At 47.4% G+C, this 22,832-nt stretch overlaps 3 protein-coding genes and 1 long non-coding RNA gene across 6 annotated transcripts; 1 reads left to right on the top strand and 3 right to left on the bottom strand.

Annotated features, from left to right (window-relative positions):
• Positions 1 to 1,757: 1,757 nt before the first annotated feature.
• Positions 1,758 to 6,539, bottom strand: prss16 (serine protease 16). Its single transcript, XM_040203001.2, has 13 exons — positions 6,401 to 6,539; positions 6,017 to 6,159; positions 5,292 to 5,391; positions 5,051 to 5,180; positions 4,810 to 4,933; positions 4,578 to 4,655; positions 4,230 to 4,277; positions 4,017 to 4,133; positions 3,683 to 3,847; positions 3,340 to 3,481; positions 3,069 to 3,248; positions 2,422 to 2,576; positions 1,758 to 2,347 (listed from the first exon to the last, which is right to left on the bottom strand). The coding sequence occupies exons 1-13, from the start codon at positions 6,459 to 6,461 to the stop codon at positions 2,288 to 2,290; spliced, it is 1,503 nt and encodes a 500-aa protein (XP_040058935.2). The 5' UTR covers positions 6,462 to 6,539; the 3' UTR covers positions 1,758 to 2,287.
• Positions 6,540 to 7,852: 1,313 nt separating this feature from the next.
• On the bottom strand, positions 7,853 to 12,206 carry itm2ca (integral membrane protein 2Ca). The gene is made up of 6 exons (XM_040203378.2): positions 11,817 to 12,206; positions 10,423 to 10,563; positions 9,808 to 9,996; positions 9,339 to 9,449; positions 8,938 to 9,088; positions 7,853 to 8,794 (listed from the first exon to the last, which is right to left on the bottom strand). Exons 1-6 carry the CDS (start codon positions 11,901 to 11,903, stop codon positions 8,703 to 8,705), a joined length of 771 nt encoding a protein of 256 aa, XP_040059312.2. The 5' UTR covers positions 11,904 to 12,206; the 3' UTR covers positions 7,853 to 8,702.
• A 593-nt stretch (positions 12,207 to 12,799) lies between these two features.
• On the bottom strand, positions 12,800 to 21,816 carry cab39 (calcium binding protein 39). 3 transcript variants are annotated; one of them, XM_078107358.1, is made up of 9 exons: positions 21,558 to 21,816; positions 18,526 to 18,681; positions 18,262 to 18,426; positions 17,741 to 17,859; positions 17,402 to 17,570; positions 16,898 to 16,957; positions 15,606 to 15,671; positions 15,079 to 15,222; positions 12,800 to 14,992 (listed from the first exon to the last, which is right to left on the bottom strand). In XM_078107358.1, exons 2-9 carry the CDS (start codon positions 18,637 to 18,639, stop codon positions 14,804 to 14,806), a joined length of 1,026 nt encoding a protein of 341 aa, XP_077963484.1. In that variant the 5' UTR covers positions 18,640 to 18,681; positions 21,558 to 21,816; the 3' UTR covers positions 12,800 to 14,803. The 3 variants fall into 3 exon arrangements, with proteins under 3 accessions (XP_077963484.1, XP_077963500.1, XP_040059184.1); XM_078107374.1 differs by having other exon boundaries at positions 21,679 to 21,807; XM_040203250.2 differs by having other exon boundaries at positions 20,115 to 21,801.
• Positions 20,800 to 22,729, top strand: LOC144410424 (uncharacterized). The gene is made up of 2 exons (XR_013468473.1): positions 20,800 to 20,941; positions 21,747 to 22,729. It is a non-coding gene; the product is annotated as an uncharacterized LOC144410424 (long non-coding RNA).
• Positions 22,730 to 22,832: the final 103 nt, after the last annotated feature.

The following is a 22,832-nucleotide window of genomic DNA, read 5'->3' as shown; positions in this document are numbered from 1 at the left end:
CCAATCCTCTACCCCTCCTCCTCCCATCTCCATCTCCTTCCTCCACCCCCTCATCTGTCCACGGGAGTGAAAGATGGGATGGAGGGATTAATACTCTTCCGCCCATGCCAACCCCGGGAATGATAGATGGACAGACGCAGGAAGGGAGAGGAGGAGGAGGAGGAGGCGAGGGAGATTAAAGGAGAGAAGTCTTGAGGGTTCATAAATCCAAAGTGAGACCTGGTCTGCATCACACACTAATAAGATCTGCAAGAAATCCATGATGAGGGAGGGAGAGAGAGGTGGAGAGAGAGATGTAATAGCATTAGATGTAATCTAATCATGGCAATAAGATGTGAATGGATGAGTGCGAGCACGGTGATTATGCAGAAGAGGGATGGCGGCGTGTTGATGAAGCATCGGGGCGCCAGGACAGGCCGCGTTATTGAACAACAGCGCCAGTCGTCCTCCTCGCTGGGGCAGTTTTTCCGCATTCTGCTGCACTCACCACCCCCCCACCACCATTAAGCAGCGGGTGAAGATGCAAAAAAAAGGACTCAATTTGATGTTGATTTGAACCTGGGGTTAAAAAAAAAAAAAAAAAGCGTTGTGAAACTTGTGTGTCGTGTCGGCGTTATGAGAAGAATCGGCTGCACGTGCACAAAGTGACTCGGACCGGATTGAGTGCTCCCTCACCTCCCTCCTCTCCTCCCAGAACCCCGCCAGCACCCCTCCGCCCTAAACCCCCCCCCCCCCCCCCACCACCACCACCTCCCCTCCACCCACCCGGGCCGCATTTTTCATGGCCCCGGCTGTCGGAGGGCCGTGATTGGTCGGCTGCGCGGACAGATAGCCGATAGGCTCTGATTAATAGTTGAGGCCCAAGAACTTCCTCATTGATCAACAGGACAGGCCGGAGGAGGAGGAGGAGGAGAGAGAAAAAGCATGCCCTGTCGCTCCGCAAGTGCTGCCTGATAACCCCGATAGCGGCTCCTGGAGTGTGCGTGTGCGTGCGCGTGTGTTTTGTGGGTGTGCCTGTTTATAATAGCAAAGAGCGGATGAAATGTAGGCGCTGCGGCGACGGTTTATTCGCCTTCTTTCCATCTCTGAAGCTTTGACTCCGGGCTGAAGGGTGCGATGGCATCACTGAGTTTCCCCATGAATAAGAAAGCACGTATGTTATCAAACAAATCACACACAGCCTATTGGGCCAGCAGCTAATGTCTGTGGGGCCTGTTCGTTGTGTATGTGTGTGTGTGTGTGTGTGTGTGTGTGTGTGTGTGTACACGCGTGTGTGTTTGTTGACGGGCTGAAACATGAAATAGAAAAGTACTTACTTGTTGTATCCAAATGTGCTTTGGTTGTATTTTATTTGAAGTACCAGTATATTTGTTTCCCAGGTACATCTGCAGAATGTGTGTGTGTGTGTGTGTGTGTTACAGTATCTACGTGTGTTTGCGCGTGTCCCCTCCTGGTGCTCTGTCCAGCCTCCAGTTGATTGATGATCTCCACTCCCACGGGGTCAGCGGGGTCATGACCTCCCACTTTTGACCCCCTACAGGGAGGGTCAGGCACACACACACACACACACACACACACACACAGACCAGCCCAGGGCAAGCAGATGGCCTCAGGACAACTGGCGCTGCCTCACCTTTCTCTCACACAAACACCGTTACAACACAACAGCGCGGCAGCGTGACGTAACGCACTGAGAATCAGCTCATGCTGCATTACGCTTAAAATAAATCTGCACCACGTGCTCTAAATGTGCCGCCTTTTTAATACAACATTTTATTATACCAGCAATAGAGAACAAGCAGCGACTTCGGACTCACAATGCTTGTGTTTTACAATGAAAGCGGAACAAGAGATGGACACACACGCAGCGATATCGCACCCTGGTGATCATACGGGGTTAGGACCGCTGAACTGATGAATATGGGTTTAAATAAAACACATTAATGATGTTACATGAGGGTTGTTAAAGGCATTAACACACCAGGTTTACACATCTTAAGAGTTTCCATGAATATAAGACAGCGGATATAGAAAAGCAACAGAACCTTCTCCACTTTTTAAAATCAATACTGTTTATAAAAGAGAAGAAATTCTCAAAGACGCATTCAAAAAATACCAAGGCGCACAAACACACAGATCTGTGCTGAGATAAACTGCGGGAACAGGAGGGGCGGAGAGGAAGTACAGGATGATGATGATGATGATGAGGAAGCACAGTTGCCATGCGCACAGGCTCACGAATCTGCTTAAGGGAACCGTGATAAGAGCTGATCGGGTTATAATGTGATCAGACCATCATCTCCAGGGCGGCCATCTTCAGCCAGCCGACCACATGTTCCTCGATCTCCTGAGAGGAGGAAAGGAATGTTTCATCATCCCCGTGTCTGTTCTGCAGATGACGCGATAACACTGCACACGCACCTGTCTGGCCTCCGCGAGCGAGCGGCGGTCCGTGGCTCTCCGGCTCATCATATCGGCACAGTGAGCCGCGTCCTGGATGAAGACGGTCCGGGCCCCTTCTCCGCCCTCGGCTCGGCGCCGGACCACCGACAGCTCCTTCCACGGGTCAACTCCACCTGCGACGAGGAAGTAGATTTCTCTTCTTAAGCCGCCGCGGTGCCACTCCTCCATCTCCTTCAGGTGCACTTGTTATCTCCGCCAGATGCGAGGCCTCCCGGGAGGTGATGGTCCCGCCCGTTAGGAGACTGTGCACCTCCGTGTCGGTCCACGGCTAATCCCGCTGTCTCCCGCCGCGGCAAACTGCACAACATTTAGTGTGGCCAGTTATCGCTGCGAGCTCAGGGACCCCTAATGTTTGTGTTGGCTCACACTTTCTCAAACAAACATTTTGCTGAGTCAACCCTCAACACTCTACCCAGCAGGTAGTGATACCAACGATGAGTGCATCTACAATCTGGTTACTCCGCGCCCGGGGACACTTTGGGAGGAAGCTGTTTGCACACTGTTATTATGTTTGGCTAACAGATAACAGAAGTACCAGTAGAGATCTGCACTTCCCGGAGCACACCCTTCCAGTTGGTGGGGATTTGTCTTTTAGCAGGCCTCACCGTTGACGTAGAGGACCCTGTGTGTGTGGGGGTTGTCTCCTCCGTAGTAAGTGTTGGTGAAGGCGACGCGTTCGGGCAGAGAATCCTGGGAGATGCCAAACAGCATCAGACAGAGTTCAGTCTGAGACCTCAGGGTCACCAACCCAGAGAACGGACAGGAGGCGTCCTCACAAGTCTGGTCTACGCACACACAACAAAAAGGTGTCAGACAACAGCAAGAATGATGGTTGGCTGCTATTGTGTATTATGAGTGTGTGTGTGTGTGTAGTACAGAAGCCAAACTCAGTGCAGGTCTGGTAGGTCCACTGTCTCTCTGTTCTCCTGCCTGAGTGGACGGTCGTGTCCATCAGTGCCGTCACTGTTTTCTCATGGGAGATGTCCAGACATGGTTCCCCACTGGACGAACGGTAGATCTGCACAAACACACGCACACACACACACACACACACACACACAGAGGAAGTAACACACATGAAACACCAACCCGTGGGTCCCTCCCTGCATGATTCCATTGGCGGGAGGAATCACCTTTGCGTCAAGCCTGGTGAAAATGGTTCGAGGGTTACACCTGGTGGTATAAAACAGGAACTGCAGGTTCATCCGTGTGGTTTTACCTTTGCCAGCCTAACAAGGCGGTTGTAAGGCCTCATCTCCTCCACTTTTGCCTCGCTGGTGTTGGTCATCACCCCGCAGAGCTCATTGATCGACATGAGCACCCCTTCTTCGTTGTACTGCACGGTCCCCATGATGATGTCAGCCAAGTTTTGCATCAGCTCAATCTGAAAGGTGTGGAGGAAAGTATTTATTTTCCACTCAGATGCATTTGCTCTGCATGAGAATTATGCATAAGATTGTAAAATGTGATGAAATGAGACGGTTACGCGTCCTTGGGAGTAATAAAGGCCAACGTTTTATTGGTGAATATCGCTTTCATGTGATGACCTTTACCTGATCGTCGAGGTTCTTCGGCGTCTGACAGCATCCAAAGTCCGCGGCCGCGCGGCTGGCGTTCCCGCCCATCAGCGCCGCGGCGGCGGCGAAGGCGTCTCGCACTGCAACCAGGCACTGCGGGAAGAGGTGCGAGTTTTAATCCAACGCACGGTGATGGACGGAGAGGGGACGCCCGTAATCGGATGCACGGACATGCGGCCGCCTTCGCACCTTTTCTGATCCACCAACGGCTTCGTTGGCGAGGCTCGAGCCGACGGCCTGAAACAGGGAGTGACAGAGGTGAGAGCCGGCGGGCGTCACGCCGCTTGTTGGTGATGAACACAGCAGTTCTGCTGCTGTAACAATGATCGGCCGGTTGGGTCAAAGGGAGGATAAGAAGGTCACGTCTACAGGGAGGTTGACTGATTAAACACATAAATAATGGGACTATAATTTAAACATTTTTATCATTTATTTACTTATTTTTCCTGAGGCTCGTCAACTAATTCATGTGAGGGGCAGCTTGGGACTAATAAAGCTAATATTGAATGTCAGTATTCATGAATGAGGCTTGGTTACGCTGCTGTAGGCCGAGAAGTCCAACTTCGCCCTGACAGGAGCGGAGGAGGCCACGGCTCCGTACACCAGGTGGGGGAACTGCAGAAGCACGAAAGAGGAACACAGGAGAAGGGAAGTCGGAAAGTGTCACAGAGACACACGCGCCGAGGCGAGAAAGCGTCGACCTTCAAATCCGAACAAACGGTTATCGACGATCTGATGGCCTGATGTGCGGCGCCAATGCGGTCGGCACCTTTCCTCTGAACCAGGCCGACAGGGCGCCGGCGTACGAGCCTCCGAAGCTGATCCAGGTGTTCCTCTGGCTCAGGCTGAAGCTCTGGCTGATGTGCTGGTGAAATACCGCCAAGTCAGCGAGTCTGGACAAAACACACACGAAACAACGCTTCAGTCTTCGTAGAGACGTGCACGGGCATGACGGGAAGCTGTGGCCCCGTTGTGTCACTGATACGCGATTCGGACAACGCGACACTAACGCCTGCTGGCTGTTCAGGCCTGACAGGTTCTCCGTTTTGAGGCCGTCAGGGTTGATGCTGTCGCCATAGAAACGATGCTCCAGAGCCAACAGCAGCGCCCCGTGCTCCTCGGCCATGGCGACATGGTGACCTGGGGGGAGCGGATGTGGTTCAGTTTGGTGCGATGCTTCTGATCTGGCGTTTTGGTGTTTGAATGGGTGTGGCGGACAGGTGAGGACGTGCGCTTCATCCCGCTGTATACCTGCCAGAACAGTGGACTCAGAAATGGGCCCTTCCCCTCCGATATAGAGGAACACCGGACCATCCGGACGCCGCCAGTGCGCCTCGTTCACAAAGAACCTCTGGGGAGAAAAGACAGAAGGAGAGAAAGAGAGAAAGTAAAAAGAAAGACAGAAATGTTCTATTCAGGTTCAGACCAGCAGGACATTTGGTAAAGAAATCCCTCATTTGATGCTACAAAGGACACATTTGCACTTTGGCAGACAGAAATGAAAAGGTAGAGCAACTTCAGTGAAGTTTAGCTCTCGTCTGTGGAGCAAAGGCACAGCAGCACTGTTGAGGCATGAGACAGATTTAATCTGACCAGGACGCTATTTTTCCCCCACGTGGCTGCACTGTAACCCTCAGAAACAGTATGAGATGGCTTCAAATTCAATACGGACTTCAAACAGGTTATGAGATCAGAGAAACTTCTGCAAGTGTTCTTTTACCGAGCCTGAAATGTCCGGCCTTTCTCTCTCTCTCTTTTTTTTCTAATATTTAACAAACATTTTGGGAAATTATCCTTTGTCGCTACCACAATACTATTGTATGCTTGTAATATTCATCTAAGACCAGGTATTTATTTAGATTTTACATTTAAAACAGAAAAATGTAATATATACTGGATATATTACATGTAATATATACTGTATTTATATATATATATAAGCTGGCCCTGCAGAGAGACCACTGATCTTTCTCCACCTGAGGGAAGGTGCTGACGTCCAGGCGGTCAAAGTGGTCCAGCTGCTGGTGGATCCGGCCTTCCTTCACGCGCTGGAGAGGCTGCTTGGCTTTTTGCAGCGAGAGGTTACGCACGCGCTCCTTGATCCTCCCCAGAATCCGTCCTGGCATTAAAGAAAGAAAAGAAATGTGACACTCGCCAAAGATACTTGAATCTTTACACTAAAACATTTGATCTAATTGCAGTGACAGTCAACATCTATCGGCAGCCTCCTGAGGGACTTTCTGTCTCCACCAGCGTCTTTTCTCTTTCGTCTTCTTCCACCTCCAAATATTTCCCCCCCGACGCCAAGTCCCGAGTGAGTAAACTCATCGTCAGATGCAGCGGAGCCTCCATCAACTCACCAGCGTCCGTTGAGTTCCACACAAGTAGAAGGACGAGACAGCGGGAAGAGGACAGAAGCATCGTCAAAGTCTTCAGGACACTTCAGGAGAAACGTCGTGTCAGTGAGCAGCAATCAGGAGGATCGCTCATCAGCTCCCTTTATAGTCCTCGGAAGGGTGGAAACTGTGACATGACCTGTGTAATATTGATCCGCATTCGGCATTTCAATGAAAAACAGAAAGTGAGAGAAGGTGTGTGTGTGTGTGTGTGTGTGTGTGTGTGTCTGTTTCTACAATATATGAACCGCTCAGCAAAATAGAGAGTCAGCTTGGTGATGTAACTCGATCTTTCTGCCATGTAATTGCTTTTTCTCGGAGTGGTTGAGTTACAGGAGCATTTCCTTGACTTTTTCCCCATAAGGTAGTGTGTTGCATCAGTGAGAGGGGCTGTCTCTCAAACGCACACACACACACACACACACACACACACACACACACACACACACTCCCTAGAAACTCAAACTGCTTCTCTCAGGGTTTTGTGTTCCTAAGCAGAAGCATCTCGGCGAGTTTCAGTTGACAAAATACTTAAAATGTTGGCTAATTTGTTGCACTACAACAGCTTGTGAATGGTGTTAATTTGGTTTACTTTTTTTTTTTAAATAATATCATCTCTAAATGAATCGTATAGTATAAAAGAGTGAAAAAAGTAATCACACAGAATGCCCTAAAAAGTAAATAGTACACTGTAACCAATTAATAGGCCATATAATCTCCTTTTTAACAACATCCTTTCACAGCGTATCTGTCAATTGTTTTGTGTGAGAACCCGGTTTGACGTTCCCGTGAGTGCTGTCCGTTATAATGAATTTGTTCTCAGGCTTTTGTCCCCATTGACAGCGGCTCTGCAGTCCTAAGCCTCTCCAGATGGAAGAAGAGCATCGGCGTAAGCCTCCAGCAAGGATCTAGATTACCGCATGTGCAGATCTGAAACCATCCAAAAGCAATTAGTCATTAAGGATTGGCAAAGCGGAAATCCTCTGTGACATTATCACACACTAACCTGTCAGACGAGGCCACTAATGGAAGATTATGTGCATTTTATGTGCGTTACGCGGTTGAAATCCAACCGCGTAGATATCAGGAGGGGAAAAAGGGACACAAACTGTCTCGTGATGCATGAGCAGGATAAGGGTGATGACGGCAAACAATCATCTCCTTGATGCGACACTGTAGGACCGTTTCACAGCACAATGGCGATAAAAGCTATAATCAACGTCAGAATGAGGAAATAACTGAGGAGAGGCATCAGAAGGCGGCTTGACGTGTTGTCTGCATACAACAAGAATGGCAACAACTTGTCGCTAAAACAAAATACCACGACAGAGAACTGAAATGGTTTTATTTGGGCTGCACTACAATGATGTGCCAAAGATTTAGGAGTTCCGAGATTAACGAAGAACAGACACCTTGTTAATGTCACAACTTTATTCACAGACAGGTTTCACGATTTAAAATCAAAGCTGATTTTATTTGATTGATGTACCATATAATATGTCCCCTTTCAGTAGTACTGACTTTAGTCCAGTCCCTGACTCTGGACTAAGGCTTTAAATCGTTGGTTTACAAAACATTCTAACAGAGCCGTTTTTCTCTTATAGATAAACACATGCGAGGGAAAACAGAGGCATCCTTTTTAAAAATATACACCAAGGTGTTGAGAAAGAAGCTAACAGATAAAAACATCCAAAGTGAAACTGACGCTTCATTAGTTTTAATTGTGATGGAAAAGTAGACTTAAAAAAGGGAAAGCAGAACTTGTGCAAGCTTCTAATAAATAAAAGCAGGGAGGGGAGAAGGAGGCAGGCAAGAGATGCAAGCAAGCGACTATCGGCAGTTACACCTTACAGAGAGTCAAGAAAGGGTTCAAATCGAGGGACAATGTTTGCGCAGAGAAGCAAGTCGTCATGCTTTGCACGGATGATTGTTGGCGAAGCGGCGAGGGAGCAGAAAACAAAAAGAACGGTCTCCATGACGACACATGGAGACCGTCTCCCCCGACGACGACGACCATCGAAACACGAGTCCCCAGAGGAAGAGGAGTGCAAATTATAAATCCTCATTGGCCACAAGAACAACCCTGTGATGGAATCAGATGTTTGGTGTTGCATCACACGTGAAGATCACCAATGGGAATCACCCAAAAGAAATGAAAAACAATAAAGAAAACATCAAACCAAAGATCACAAGTGAAGTGTAACTAAGAACAGCGGGGGGGGGCTACAGCGACTGGCGGTGTGCCCTCGCGCGGGTCGAGCGGCGTTTACGCGCCATCGCAGATAACCGTCTCCACCACGAAGGTGTTCTCGAAGTGACGGATGTGGTGGCAGTCCTTCGCCTCGCGCTTGTTGATGCCTGAGAGGGGTTTTAAAAAAACGGGGTGAGACACGTTGGAAGCGGGACCCGGAGATGCAACGCCGATCAGATAAAAACACAGACGTCCATCTTCCTGCGTCGCCTCTCTCAGAAAACCAAAAACAAAACAACAAACTACTTACGTCTGCGGGTGACGCGGCGGTTCAGGCGGTACGTGTCCTTCCCATTGCACAGGCGATAGATGAAGGGCCCCAGCTGACGCATGTTGTGCACCCTGCCCGTCACCACCATCTCCTCGTGGATGATGTAGGTCTGAGGCAAGTACGTTCCCTTCTGCAGGCGACGAGGGGTAAGAGAAACACGTTATGAAATAACCCCACAGTGTTGTGGAAGACGCTGACAAAACAGGAAGCTTGAGGAGCTCCGGCGGCTAACTAACAGCGGGTTGTTCAAAGCTAGCTAGCGTGGGAGCTGTTGTGTAGTGACAGAACTTGGGTGGTCGAAGGGCGAAGGCGCAGAGTAAAGCCATTCCTTTTCTAAGTGTAAAGGCCGTGCTTGCGAAGGCGATTTTGATTTGTGTCACCTTCACGTTGATGAGGAGCTCCAGAAGGTTGCGTGGCGGCATCACGATGGTGGTGTTGAGCTCGATAACGTAGCACTTGTCCAGGGCGATGTCGTGGTAGGCTGTAAGTCCCTGGGAAATAAAACCGTTCATCAAAGACGACATTTTCAATGCAGGGATTTGTATTCGTTGACAGTTTATTGATTTGACTAATGCTGGCAAATGTCTCTGGAAATGAGACATTTTGGTCCCCAGAAGACGAATCCTATGCGGCTGTCGTCATAATAACAATGTGTTAGCATGTTAGCATGCTGATGTCAGCAAAACATCTGCTGTGCCTTTGTACGGCCTCGAAGAGCTCTGCGCATTGTCTCGGTTCACCTTGGATTTTCTTATAGTCATTTTCTTTTTCTGTATCTTCTGTAACAGCTTTTAGTATTAAAAGATTGAACTGTGTATAATGGTTCAACTTTGTGCGTTTTGTCCTCACTCTGTGGAAGTCGTGGATGATATCAGCCGGGTCGCTGCCCCCGAAGTGAGGCACGGGCACGGTGATCTTCTCGTAGTTGTCGCCCAAGTAGATGCCGACATTTTCCTCCAGCTCCTGACGCCCGCGCAGCGGAGCGTACGCAGAGTCCTCGTAAAGCACCCTGCAGTGGAACAGGTTCTCCTCCGGGATCTGCAACACAACGCACAACGCAAAATCAGCGCCGCGAACAGTCGGAAAGTGGCGTTGCAAGAATATCCTTTTGTTAGAGGCCTGACTGATGTACAAACACCGCCTCGGGGCAGTTAGCCGGATAGAGTTTACATTCACGGCCGTTCAAAATGTCACTGCCGTCATTTCATCCTTTTTGACATTTGTGTGAAATTGTCATAATTTTGTCATCTGAAAAGAGAGCGAATAGCAACACACAAGGCTTTTTTTCCTCGAGGGAAAAGATGCTTCCAATGGCGACAGCACAGATCTTTCTGCCAAACGAACCATCCGTCGGGGGTTATAAAACCCAAAAGGACGTTGATTGAATTCATGAACACAGTATTTGGTGCAAAGGCCAAACTGAGACAAATGCAACGCACCCAGAGGAGAGTAACCAGGTCTTACATGAGGTATGAAGTAGTAGCGGTAGACATAAATGGAGGCCAGGACCAGACCGGCCATGAACACCACCAGGCCAAACGTCAGGCAGCACAGGCCATTCAGGGGAGACTTTTTGGGCCGCAGGACCAGCTCGTCGTCATCATCCTGGAAAAAGACACACACAACAAAGACCTTAATACTTCAAATGATCACAGGAGGCAGCTTCAATCCCAACGTGCAGCTCACTCAGCTGACGAGCTCCTGAAAACCCAAATTAAGTGGTGCGCTTCAAGCCGGAATTAGTAGCACCGAGCCGAGCCGGAGGAAGGGATGACGCAGCTCGTTTTAATGAACGCTCGACTGAGAGATGGTGAGTAATCCTCCCAGACGCCCACCGGTCTCGCGAGCCGTCTGCTGGCCGGGTGGCACTACGCACGGGTAGTATCAGTGTGCACGCACAAAAACAGTGACTTAGCAGCCGAGCGCCTGAGGCGGGTTTAGAAACGGCAACGGTTGCTATATTGTCAGACAGAACCGGGAAGGGGGATGAAAAGGAAATCATTGTTTGTAGGGTGAAACTTTGAAGAAAAAGTGATGACAATCGTGTGACAGGAGGGAGAACGGTGGCGTCGGCGAGCACGCTGTTGGTCCTTTTTTTGGCTCGGCACAATGTTCTTTGTGGAAGCGTTTGGGAACAGAAGGGTGCGCGAGGACAAGGCAACAACTGTGCATGTGCGAAACGCACACTTCTGCGAGACGCCGTTCTTTGTGCTCTGCCACCCGGCTCGGGGGGGGGGGGGGGAGAGAAGACAGAGGCTGTTTTCACACGAGGTTTCGAGGTTACATCACGCTTCGTCCTCTCCGGGGGCCCCTTCCTGCGTCTTTGATACGGCGTGGAGGTCGAGGCCGGGATGCTGATGCTGATGCTGCTGCTGCAATATGGGAGCTGTGAAAAATGACCCTGCATGTGCTGCAACCCATCTGCCATTTTGTCAGCACAAATCTCCAGCGTTTCTTCAACCTTACCTTTTTTTTCTTATTTGTTTTTTTGATGCAGGGGGAGACGTTTATTTAAATTTGCATTGGAGGGGAGAAATCAGTCGCTATGCCATAAAAAACAAACACAAATACAGAGCCTTTATTTTGTGACATTCATGCGTGACAGCCCCCAAACAAAGCGCATGCACGTGCACGATGTAATACCTAAAGTGCCGCAGAAGGAAGCGCACATTGGCAGGTTTTGTTTTTCGAATGGAACCGCGATGAAAAGGTCCCCTGATGCTGAGGCCGTGCAGGTGCACGCTGACCCGCAGACCAACAACAACAAAAACACCCGCAGGAGAGTCCGGAACGCGAACCATGACGACACCGGCAAACGTTATCAGTACGAAGCCGCAAGAAGGGACGCGGAGACTCACCGCCGGGTGAGGGATGAGGATCTCGGTCTTGTCGCCATCGTTCTCCGCTTTCTGTCCCGAGATGGACTGGAAGCTGATCTTCACCATGTCTCCCGGTGTCTCTGTCCGTCAGGCAGGTGTCCTCGCCGTCTTATCGATGACAACCTTCCTGCAAAGCAAAAGCCCCTGAACTCGTCGACGTGAACGTCCTCTTCTGCCGTCCCGGTCTGTTGTCTCTTCTTGTTCTACCGGAAGTGGGGCCGTTTGGGGGGATTTTATTTTTCCTTCTATTTTTTTCTAGACGCTCTTAAAGGACTAGTGCGGTGTTTGTTTGTTTGTTTGTTTGTTTCGATCACATAATACAAATACGGTATCAGCTATCCGGCCTTTTTGGCTTTAAATGAGATTACTGATTAGTGATAATTATCCTCTTAATTTGAAATCGGGTTTGCAGAGCAGCTGTCACTGTTTTCGTTCACTCTCTTATGGTGGTTTGAGGGCCAGCAGGCTGCTTTTATTTTATGAGCAGAATATACAATAAATAAATAAATAAAACACTGAACACCTGCTTGTGTCTGAAGCCAAATATCCGGAGGCGGTGGAGACCAAACACGGAGCTAAAAGGAGGCTGAATATTAGATACATCGTAAAGACAAACGATGGAGTACATTCAGATCTAAATTTATTTATTATATTGGGGATAGCTAAAAATAGCTAATTTTCTAAGTTATGAATGGAGGCAACCAAATACTAAAGAGGGGTTTTAACCAATTAAAGGTTATTTCAAAATAAGTGTAGGATGAAGATCCTTACTCCAGTAAAATAAATGATTATTTACACTCAAACGATTCAAGAGAACTAAAGTACTTTAGACCTTTTTAGTTTAATTGTTGCTCATGATTGGGAGACTAATCCACGTTCCCACTTCTGTAAACCAAGGAGATGTTCACACCTACGGTTCAAACAATTGATTGATTCTGTACACAGGGAGAAATTGACCACAGCATCATTATTATTCCAATTTTTTTATTTTTTATTTCCATTGTAGGGCCCAGGCCTTTGACACTTCTGAAAGCACCCACACGCTTTACGCTGAAACTGGAGTCAACGCCAGCACACAGCCATTCAGCCACTATTTCAATTTGGCATTTCAATGTTGTTAAATACTTGAAAAAAAAGAACAATTCCAGTACAACATTTGAGTACAGCACCATGCATAGCCAATGAGGAACATGCGTGTCCGAAGCGAATGGAGGAACTGTCGGCTCTCCGAGTAGCGCTGTTGTCTGATCAGAGATGGTTTCCGATTTAAGATGCATCTGTCTCATTACACTGGACCACGTCAATCGCAAAGAAATGTCCACATCTGTGGTCTCCTCAGATTTAGTCCGGACCACGAGGACAATCCAACATGTGCCCAAAGTACTCTGCTACCCACAATGCTTTTACACTCACAATTGTACTGGAATTATAAATCCTCTGTAGAGAAAGGCTCAAACGGAGGAGAAAGGGGGGGTGGGGGGGGCGTGAGAATGTCCTGATGAGCTCACCCCTGAATCCCACAAGCTGAGGGGCCACACAGCACTCCCAAGCCTCCAGCTGAGTGAGAGTGAAGAAATAAAACAAGTTGATGGAATTGAGGGCGGGGCGGGGGGGGGCGCCGCTGTCCTCGACTCCAGTTGGGTGGTGATAATCGCTCAGTGCCTCACAAAGTGCACAAACACGCAGACTTTAATGTTTCAGTTAATGCTCTCCCAATCCCCCTCCTGCACGTCTTCAGCGGCCTGAGCGATACTTAAAATGTAGATGAGAATAAAAAGGAGAAACAGACCAAGAGCTAATACCGTGACATTCCTCCGCTGTACAAATTGTTAATATCACTAGTTAGCTAAATGTGAGCTGGCCCTTTAAGTTATGCACGAAGAAACCCAACAGCAACAATTTCAGCAGTAAAATAAAACTGCAAAAACAACGTCACTTAACTTGTCGTTTCTTTTACGGTTTAGAAAGTAATTTGATTACGATGAACCAAAAACGTGATGTTTAAAGTAATATATATATAATATATATTCATATGTCAAGGTTAAACAAAGAAAAATCTACAAAGCAAAAAAAGAAAAAGGCATATGTACATGTTTATCCTTTCCCCCCCAAATAAAAAACAAACAATTAAGAGACCCAACTATCGGGGCTTTTTACCAAATTCATCCCTTCATCCCTCCCTCGGTTCCTCACGTGTTCCAATGCCGCGTCGTGACGAAGCACGCGGGAGGTAAATGGTTGAGTGGTGGCGTCTGAGAGCGCGTCCCCCGCTTTTAATGAACCACTGTTTCATTGGATGAAGGCATTGATACAAACTGGAGCGGTTGCTGCGGCGCGCGTGCAATCTCCGAGGTCAGTGGCACTGAACGCGGGAGCCGGGCCGGGCCGGGCCGAGCCGAGCCGGGCTTCACAGGACAGCCGTGGATCTGTCACATTTCAAGGCATGCAACAAACACGCCAATGTTCAACTGGCTCGTACCATTTCCATCACAAGGTTTAAGCTGACGTTCTTGCAGTACATGTGTGTATTTCTGTTATGTAATATAGGTGTGTGTGTGTGTGTGTGTGTGTGTATATAAACGTCTGTTCTGCTTTTGTTTTGTGGTGTGTGTGCCGTACTTTATTTGCTGTCGCTACGTTTGATGGACTGCCCTGTAGTTATAATATACCTAACGTGTCTCAATGTGCAAGAAGCAGCAGCATCTATTATTTAGTTGTATTTCTTTTTAAAGAAAAATAATGAAAAGAAATTAAAACGTAATCAAAGGTTCACTGGGGAGCTGGCGTCTTCCTGACGGGTTGATATGGGTGCGTTGGTTTTTCATTTCTATCTTCAATATTTGTTCAGAAACCAGAAAAGCAGCTGCTGATGTGTCCGTTAAGCAGACGTTGTCTGGACGTGGTCCTGGTGGCTCCTCCCCCTGTCCCCCCCCCACACCCCTCCTCCTCCTCCTCTGCCCCTCCCCTCAGGCCTCCTGGGGGACGGGCCTCTTGAGGTCCCTGATCTGTTTGACCAGGTAAGTCTTTTCATCGTTGAACTGTTCGTCCTCCGTTCTGTCGTTCTGGAACTTGCTGAGGAACTCGATGAGTTTGGTTTGGTTCTTCAGCAGGATGTCCAGGATGGGCTGCGTCTTGTTGGGGTTGGCCACAAACACCTGGACCCACGAGGGAGAGGGTGTTAACACGAGCAGATGGATGGTGGGCGTCGAGGATGTGGTCAAAACTCTGGTTGAACTTTTACCTTAAAAACATGGAAAGCCTCAAACTGGATGTTGCGGCTCTTGTCCCGTAGCAGGTTCATCATTAATTTGAGGTTCTCCGGCTTGCTGATGTATTTCGTCATTATGGTGAAATTGTGCCGGTCGAGAAGCAGCTCCCCCAGTAGCTAGATAACATCAGAGCAACATACAGAATTAAATATTCAGTTGTATGTAAACATTTTCCATTTATTGACAGATACTTTCTGTTACTTACATGAAAATTAAGCAGCATTACAAATTAAAACACTACCAACTTTCATATCAATAATAAACCAATAACTGGAAATGTGACACGGCAAACTTTGTATTAACATAATAATGAGATTACGGTAAAAAAAAGGCACTGAATTAAGTCAGAAGCTGATTAAATCAAAAAGGTGCTTGTGAAGTGTAGAAAGTAGTAGAACCACTAGATGGCGGCGCGGACGAGGTGACTGAGGAGAAACCAAACACTGGGACCGACACAGGCTTTAAATAGCGTCTCACACCATGTGACCTGTTTACTTACCTTGAGGGACTGTCTTTTAGTCACGTAGTTTTCTGAGTGGAGTAACTTCTCATATTCACTGAAGAACTAGAGGAAAGAAAGACAAAATACAAGTGTTTGGGTTGAGAGAGACTCATCTAAATGAGTCAAGCAGCGCTTCACACAATCGCATCCTTGTCTTGTATCTGAACACAATGACAGGACGGTAGAATATTTGCCCTCCCAGACTGACAGCTACTTTGTGTTGGCAGCCCGCGGATTATGTCCCAAATGGCTGGTTTCATGTAATCGAGGAAAGAGAATGCCGGCGTGTCAAACAACCAGACCGCCACGACTTGAATCTACTTAGAACGGGTGAAAATAAAGCGGTTGAGCACAATGAAGACGTTTATTTTATTTTTTTATTGGGCGCCAGATACGTAAGTTATACAATAATAAATGACATTATGAAGAGGCACAAATTGTCAAATACATTTTTTGGGCCCACTTAAATATTAGAATACAAATGTAAGATTTCAAACTTCATGTAGAGCTCAAATACTAAGATGGGAACGATAAGGTGAGACAACAATATTGATTTCTGTGGCAAGAGGTTAAGACAGAGGACGTGTCACTTGATTGAATCGATACCGTGAGTTTAAACGTAATGTGGGCGAGACAACGAGAGACCACAGATGCACCAACACAACTTGTGCCCAAGAGAGGAGCTGGGTTTGTTCGGAGGGTTTTTCGTTTTGGAAAATCAGACGCGAGTTAAATCAGAAGATGATTTATCGCAAAGTCTGTCGAGCCGCTGGTGGCAAGACTCGCAGCCACAACAAGCTAACAAGCTAACTCGCCGGCCAGTTGTGAGCAAGTTTGCCACTGAGCAGCGAACAGCTGTTCGGGGAGCCGGCGGTCCTTTTAGGGGTCAACGAACTAATGTGTTTACTTGAAAAGGAGACACCGTAACACACAGTCAGAATCTTTCTAAATACTGTGAAATGGATTTTTGGCCGTACCGCACAGCCCTAGTTAGGGGTATTAGTCTGGATTATATTTCACCACAACAGTGTTGTAGTTTGGTTACCGCAGATTTGAGGTTTTAGAAATAGTGTCCTCAAACACATTGAATTACAATTAAATGCGGTGAAAGCTTTAAGCTACTTGTTCGTATGGCAGAAAGGCTTCAGAGTAACGGATGGTTGATGACCAGTTAGCGGTACGGATTATTTTGTCCCTTTATGGTGTCATGGATCCACTTAAAATCACTTTAGTCCCGTCCCACTGGGGGACTGGGGGTGAATCTAGCGTTTGGTTGCGGGGGAACTTACTCTGTCGTAATGCTGCTCCAGGAACTCGGCACTCAGTAGCTTGTGTCTCGTGAGGAGGTCCTGAAAAAAGGAAATGAAGATTTTGAGAAACGGGGTCAGACTTCAAAGTAAATAGTTAGTCTGGTACTGTTTGTCTCCTCTCAGAAGCACACGCATTAAAAATAACTAAAATAAGACGTGCCGTAACTTAGTATATTAACAGAATCTTTCCCGTTATAAACAAACATTGTTGCCTCCAAACCCTGGACGTCCCAATCGGCCTTTATAGTTCCCATAGCAGCAGCCAACAAATCATAAGACTTTCAGCTGGAGTTAGTTACAATGATTATATAGTTAAACAAACCAAGTGGCAGGAAGTAGAAGACAGAGACGCCGAAGAGAAATGAAAATATCTGCTATTCAACAGCAGTAAATCATGGGAGATCATTTTGGATCATTTAGGGGGGGTCTAAGCATAACTCAAAATTAAATTGGAAGAACAGCTGAACACGTTAGCCAACATACTTTGAAAGTGGCGAATGCGTCTGAGGCAATGTCGAAAGTGGACATCTCCACGTATCTGAAGAAGTCGTAAAACTGCTCTGACCACAGCGTGATTTTGGCCAGCGGTTCGTGTCTGATGCACTCCCTCAACATGATGCCGCAGTTCAGGGCAATCTCTGGAGACTCGTACCTGCAGAAACAACAACATGGGACAAAGACTCATCATGTAGGAGCATGACACACACACACAGGTTTTACGTCACAATGCTTTATAGAACCGGATTAGTAACCAAAATATTTCTGAATCCAAAACAAGAAAAAGTCTCAAAAGGACGACGGCTTGTGTGTGCGTCCTCGTACCCTTTCAGCAACATGAAGAGGATATTCTGCTGGGTGCAGAGGTACTCCACCGTGGGCGTCCGGGTGCCAATCTGCCGCCTCAGGATGTTGTTGAAGATTTGAGCCACATCTTTCTTACCCTGGAGGCCACAGATAAAGCAGACATGTATGAAGGAAATGGAATACAGAACACACAAAACTCAAAGGCTGGTTATAAAAACACAATTACAAACAACGTAAACAAAAATCAGTCAAATGTGTGCACAATTTAAATGTTGAATCACTTTCATACTTCTATGTGGCATCCATGTGATTTGCAATTCTTCACCATCCTCTTTTTTTTTGTACAGGCAGTAGAGATTAGAGGGTAAAAGAGGAAGAGCGCGCTGACACAACACAATGAGTCATGCGGTGATACGGTGAGTCAGGGAAGCCTGCAGCAGCAGTTATTACACTGACATATTGCAGGGAGACGCGAGTTTGCGCACATATCAGATGCGTACACTTTCAAGACGTATGCATGGTCTCGTAATACGTCTCACCTCAAAGTCGATGAGCTGGAGGTCTGCTATTAGCGTGCTGAGCAAGCCACTGTTGTAGAGCTCCTGGGCCAGCTGGGCCACTGCTTCCGTTTGAGGCTCTTTCTCATTCGTCCCGTACAGGATCTCCTTCATGGCCACCAGGCTTTTGGACACCTCTTCTGTGGCCTGGAACATATACACACACACATGCGTTACATCATTTCAGCCATCAGAAAGCTTCCAACTCCACTAAAAAAAAAAGCGGGATGAAGTGAGTCGCCCTACCTTCTCGGCCTTTTTGTCAGAAATGTCGTGCTTCTCAAGCACGGTCATGCTGTCTTTGAGGTTCTTGACGATGTCTGCCGGCGACTTGTGGGACTTGCCAAAGGGGAAAGGCATGGCGGCGAGTTACCACGAGCAACCAGGCAGTGGGCTGTCCACCTAAATGAGTGGAACATGAAACAGGATTAGAGCAGACAAACAAAAACAACATTCGTGGCGTAGCAGGTGAGGAGGGGGATGACGGATATACAGCCAGTGACACATGAATCACAAGTCCAGCTGACGCAAACATGGCAACGATACCTGGGTAAAGGCTAAGAGAACAGATCTTAATGATAACACGCCACGAAAGGGTCAATCTGCTCTTCTTGCCAAACACAAGGGTTCAAATTTCATATTGACAACTTGTGTGGTTGGGTGACGTGTGATTTTAGATGGACGTTATGTGTTAATGTCCAATGTAAATTAACCACACTATTAAAGTGGCATCTTATTTTCTCAATGAATTCTCAGTAACGCAACCACTCCCCTTCTCGTATATTATTGCTCATGGGTTAAACATTAGACAGCTACTTAATGTTGCATTGTCCTGTTTCAATAACATTAAGACTTCGGCATCACTGTTGTGAATCACCAAGGCCAAAAGTAGTGCCATGTAACAGAGGTATTTCCTTTATTTTATACAGACATTTAAATGATGTTTAAACATTCATACGTGTTTAAAGATACATTCACACATGTACGCTGTGCCTTTTAATAGATGTACTTTCTACCTATATTGACAATGTATTTATTGCCCTAAAACAAGACACCTCTTCAGACTCTACCTTGACTAAAAACACTAACTAACCACTTTAATTGTACTTATGACTCTTATCTAAAGCAATTCAATGAAATTAATGCACTTTGTTTCTTGTTCTTCTGAGTTTGTATCCTTATGATTGAAATGCACTTATTGTAAGACGCTTTGGATAAAAGCGTCTGCTAAATGACGTGTAATGTAGGTCAAGTCAGCCAGCCAAGGGGATGTAAATAACGTGAATAAATGATTTACATCTGACCTTTAATGCCCGATGGAGAACAACTAAATGTTGTGAATCTTCCTGTTATTGTCAGTAAATGATTAACAATGTTAACTATCACACAGGTCTACCTGTACCACGACATGGCCTCAGCCCCTTTGTACGACCCCACCTCCCTCAACAGCAACCGGTCACACTAAACACACAACCTTTTGTCAGCAAATGAATTTAGGTAAATAAAACACACCCAGTGTCCTCACTACACAAAAACACTGAACCAGAGACGATGTTCGTATTCAACTGGCTTACAAGAAGCCTTATCTACACAACTCCCCGACCCACCCACCCACCTTACGTAAACCACGAGGCAAAAGACAAGGTTTTCGGAGCAAACAAAGTGAACCAGGGAAGACTCGGCTGTCACACAGCAGCAGACACAATCTGCACCTTTCTTCGTGTATATTGGGTGACGTAGAATAAACACCTGTTCCAAGAACCCAAAGATCAGATCAATAAGGCTAAGCTCACTGCCGATACCGTGAGCGAGTCCTTTCTCTGTCTGCCACCGACCTGTTGTCCTGTCCAGTTCCTCCACTCTCTGATCACGAAGCGGTCACGCTGGTCCTCGTTTGGTCTCGACGGGGAGTCCGCATTTAGAAAGCAGCGCCGGGGCCGGGAATATAAACCGAGCAGCGAGTGGGAGGTGCAGCCTGATGTGTCATGTGTGACCGAGCGCAGTTATGAAACGTAACCGGGTCCACCGGGGGATCTAGCAGCGCGTTTACATCTTCATTAATCTGGACACACCTCGGTTTCGCCAGGTGGTCAGACCCGTCTGACGGGCAGACTAATGCTCGTCGGAGCCGCAGCGCCGCGTCACCGACGCAAATAGGAGCTGAAACATATGGCCGGTTCAAAAAAAAAAAAAAAAACAGCTGGTCGCCGCTAACCAGCAATGGCTCCCGTTACTAATCCGGTACCGTGTCTACTGTTCTTCTCCAGATTGCGACCTGCAGACATGGATACAAGAAGGTCCAAACCCCGCGGGTCGACTCTTTCTAAGGACATGATGCTCATGTTAGCCAGCCCTCGCATGCAGTTAGCGGGGTCGTTAGAAGGAGGTCGTCTCACCAGGAAACACACGCCGTCAAAAAAAAGACAACAACTCCAGTCACCCGTCGGCCGAGACAGCAGATGCTCTGCTAGCACCTGCAAGTAGGCTAGCGTCATCTAGCTTATCCGCACGGCCACAGACTATTCCGACGCTGTTTCTACAGCGATCCAACGTCAATGTTGAGGCACATTGCGGGTTTACAACGTCGAACCCTGCGAGCTGTGCATCGTGAAGCCGACAGCGAGCACCGCCCCTCTTTGCCACCCATGCCTGGTTTGTGATGGTGAGAAGCCTGCCAACTTTGCGCAATGCTAACAAAATGGATACTTGCTCGCTTGACTAATTATGCAGCCGGCGAACGCAAGACAAGTCAGTGCGGAGTCTGCGACCCGCTGCACGGCCCGATTAGTATCCGGTTGTAAAATAACGAGGCGTGCGATATTTCAGCAACTGTCCACCGAACAACGGTGCTAACGCTGGTTAGCTTCTGGTGCGTCTCGACACACAGAAGGCCTCAGCGGGCCGAACGCGTACAGACAATTATGTAAATGAACTGCTTCAAATTAACGTTAGCTTTATTTTTTAAATTGCGTTTACAGAGGGAAGTACCATCAGTCAGCAATGTCAGAAATACACACGCAGGGTTTATTTTGGTAACGTAAAATACACAGCCATGCTAGCATAACGTTAGCCAGGAGGCTAACAGCTAGGTTCAGTTTAAACGTTTTTACTCGTCGAGGGCTTCCCAACAAGCTAACCAACGTTAGCAAATGTGGCTAACAAGTTACCGTGCGAGGCAACCGTTGTTAGCGAGCTATGGTAGCCTTACGCCACAATGCTTGCATACAGGAGTAACGTTAGTTCACACCAGCATAATGGAATATGTAGAAAAACGTTACCTTCTAAACGGCTCTAGTTTCCCCCGACTTTCCAAGACAACAACGGTCAACCTCGGATGCTCCTTGGAACCAACACGGCTTCGTTTTCCCTGCTCGCCGTCTCCTCTTGTATGCAACTTACTGTGGATAATCGTGCAGCCACCGTGCTTTCTTAGTTCTCTCTCTGAGCTCGACTGGTAACGTTTGCAGCGGAGCGGTTGTCGCCGAAACAACGTCTGCCGCCCCCTCTGGCCGTCCCGCGTCATGGCAGCAGCGGCCTCTACCGCCCCCTCTGGCCGTCCCGCGTCATGGCAGCAGCGGCCTCTACCGCCCCCTCTGGCCGTCCCGCGTCATGGCAGCCGCGGCCTCTACCGCCCCCTCTGGCCGTCCCGCGTCATGGCAGACGCGGCCTCTACCGCCCCCTCTGGCCGTCCCGCGTCATGGCAGCCGCGGCCTGCGAGGATGGCAGGTGGCCGCACGAGGGCGCTCTCAGCTCGTGTAACCTTCAAAGAACGTGGAGAGCAGTGAAGTGTCATCACTTATTATAGTACGTAAGAGTGGACGTCATAGGCTACTGGTGTTTCCATTTTCTTTTACTTTATTGTTTAAGTCCAAAAGAAGTAAGAGAGAAATGTTGCACGTTTTACTTCACTAAAATTATCTAACTAACCACTCCAGATTAATGTTAAAAAACATTAATTAAAGAAATAAAATAGATACGCCTAATTATATAAGAAAGTATGGTCAATTCGGGCCGCTTACGCTACTTGACATCATATTAACTCATTAATACTATACTGGTAAAATGTTACTAACATGGAAATGCATCCATAGGGAAATAAGAATCTAAAATGTGATATACACTCATAAGGGCCTTTTCTGCCTACTTGAAAAATGGGTTCAGCCAACCTATTACAGTAGAAGTTCATTTTGTATCATTGCTTGTTCAAGGTCTTATAAAACAGATCTGTCAAAGTCAACACGTCGCTATTCTGGATTATTTTGTTTATGTCACACAATACTTGAAGCAGCGTACGAGTGTTGTTAGGAAATGATTGAACTAAAATAACTAGCAGTTCTGCTCGAGGGGCGCATCCTCTCTGCTCATTGTGCACAGTACGACTGGCCTCATGTTTGATTTATGTCAATTCAATTCCGTCACATATGAACACAATAAACTGTAGTGTGCACTAGACCCGTCATAAGAACTTTTACGGTTTGTCATAAAATGATTGCTTATAAGAAAATGTGTTTAGTGATTAGTGTCATTATTATTATTATTATTTCGGAATCAGG

This window comes from Gasterosteus aculeatus, chromosome 1 (genome assembly GCF_964276395.1).
Source record: "Gasterosteus aculeatus chromosome 1, fGasAcu3.hap1.1, whole genome shotgun sequence".
Taxonomy (NCBI): Eukaryota; Metazoa; Chordata; class Actinopteri; order Perciformes; family Gasterosteidae; genus Gasterosteus; species Gasterosteus aculeatus.
This window is presented reverse-complemented; position numbering and strand designations above follow the sequence as displayed.

Coding starts and splice junctions, on each gene's coding strand:
- prss16 (XM_040203001.2), bottom strand. CDS start 6,461: ATGCTTCTGTCCTCTTCCCGCTGTCTCGTCCTTCTACTTGTGTGGAAC. Junction 4,934..5,050: donor GGCCTGAACAGCCAGCAGGC/GTTAGTGTCGCG, acceptor TGTTTTGTCCAG/ACTCGCTGACTTGGCGGTAT. Junction 2,577..3,068: donor CAGGGTCCTCTACGTCAACG/GTGAGGCCTGCT, acceptor TCCTCGTCGCAG/GTGGAGTTGACCCGTGGAAG.
- itm2ca (XM_040203378.2), bottom strand. CDS start 11,903: ATGGTGAAGATCAGCTTCCAGTCCATCTCGGGACAGAAAGCGGAGAAC. Junction 9,997..10,422: donor GCTACTACTTCATACCTCAT/GTAAGACCTGGT, acceptor GTTGTGTTGCAG/ATCCCGGAGGAGAACCTGTT. Junction 8,795..8,937: donor CCGCCGCGTCACCCGCAGAC/GTAAGTAGTTTG, acceptor AACCCCTCTCAG/GCATCAACAAGCGCGAGGCG.
- cab39 (XM_078107358.1), bottom strand. CDS start 18,639: ATGCCTTTCCCCTTTGGCAAGTCCCACAAGTCGCCGGCAGACATCGTC. Junction 18,427..18,525: donor CTGACAAAAAGGCCGAGAAG/GTAGGGCGACTC, acceptor TATATGTTCCAG/GCCACAGAAGAGGTGTCCAA. Junction 17,860..18,261: donor TCCAGCTCATCGACTTTGAG/GTGAGACGTATT, acceptor TGTGGCCTCCAG/GGTAAGAAAGATGTGGCTCA.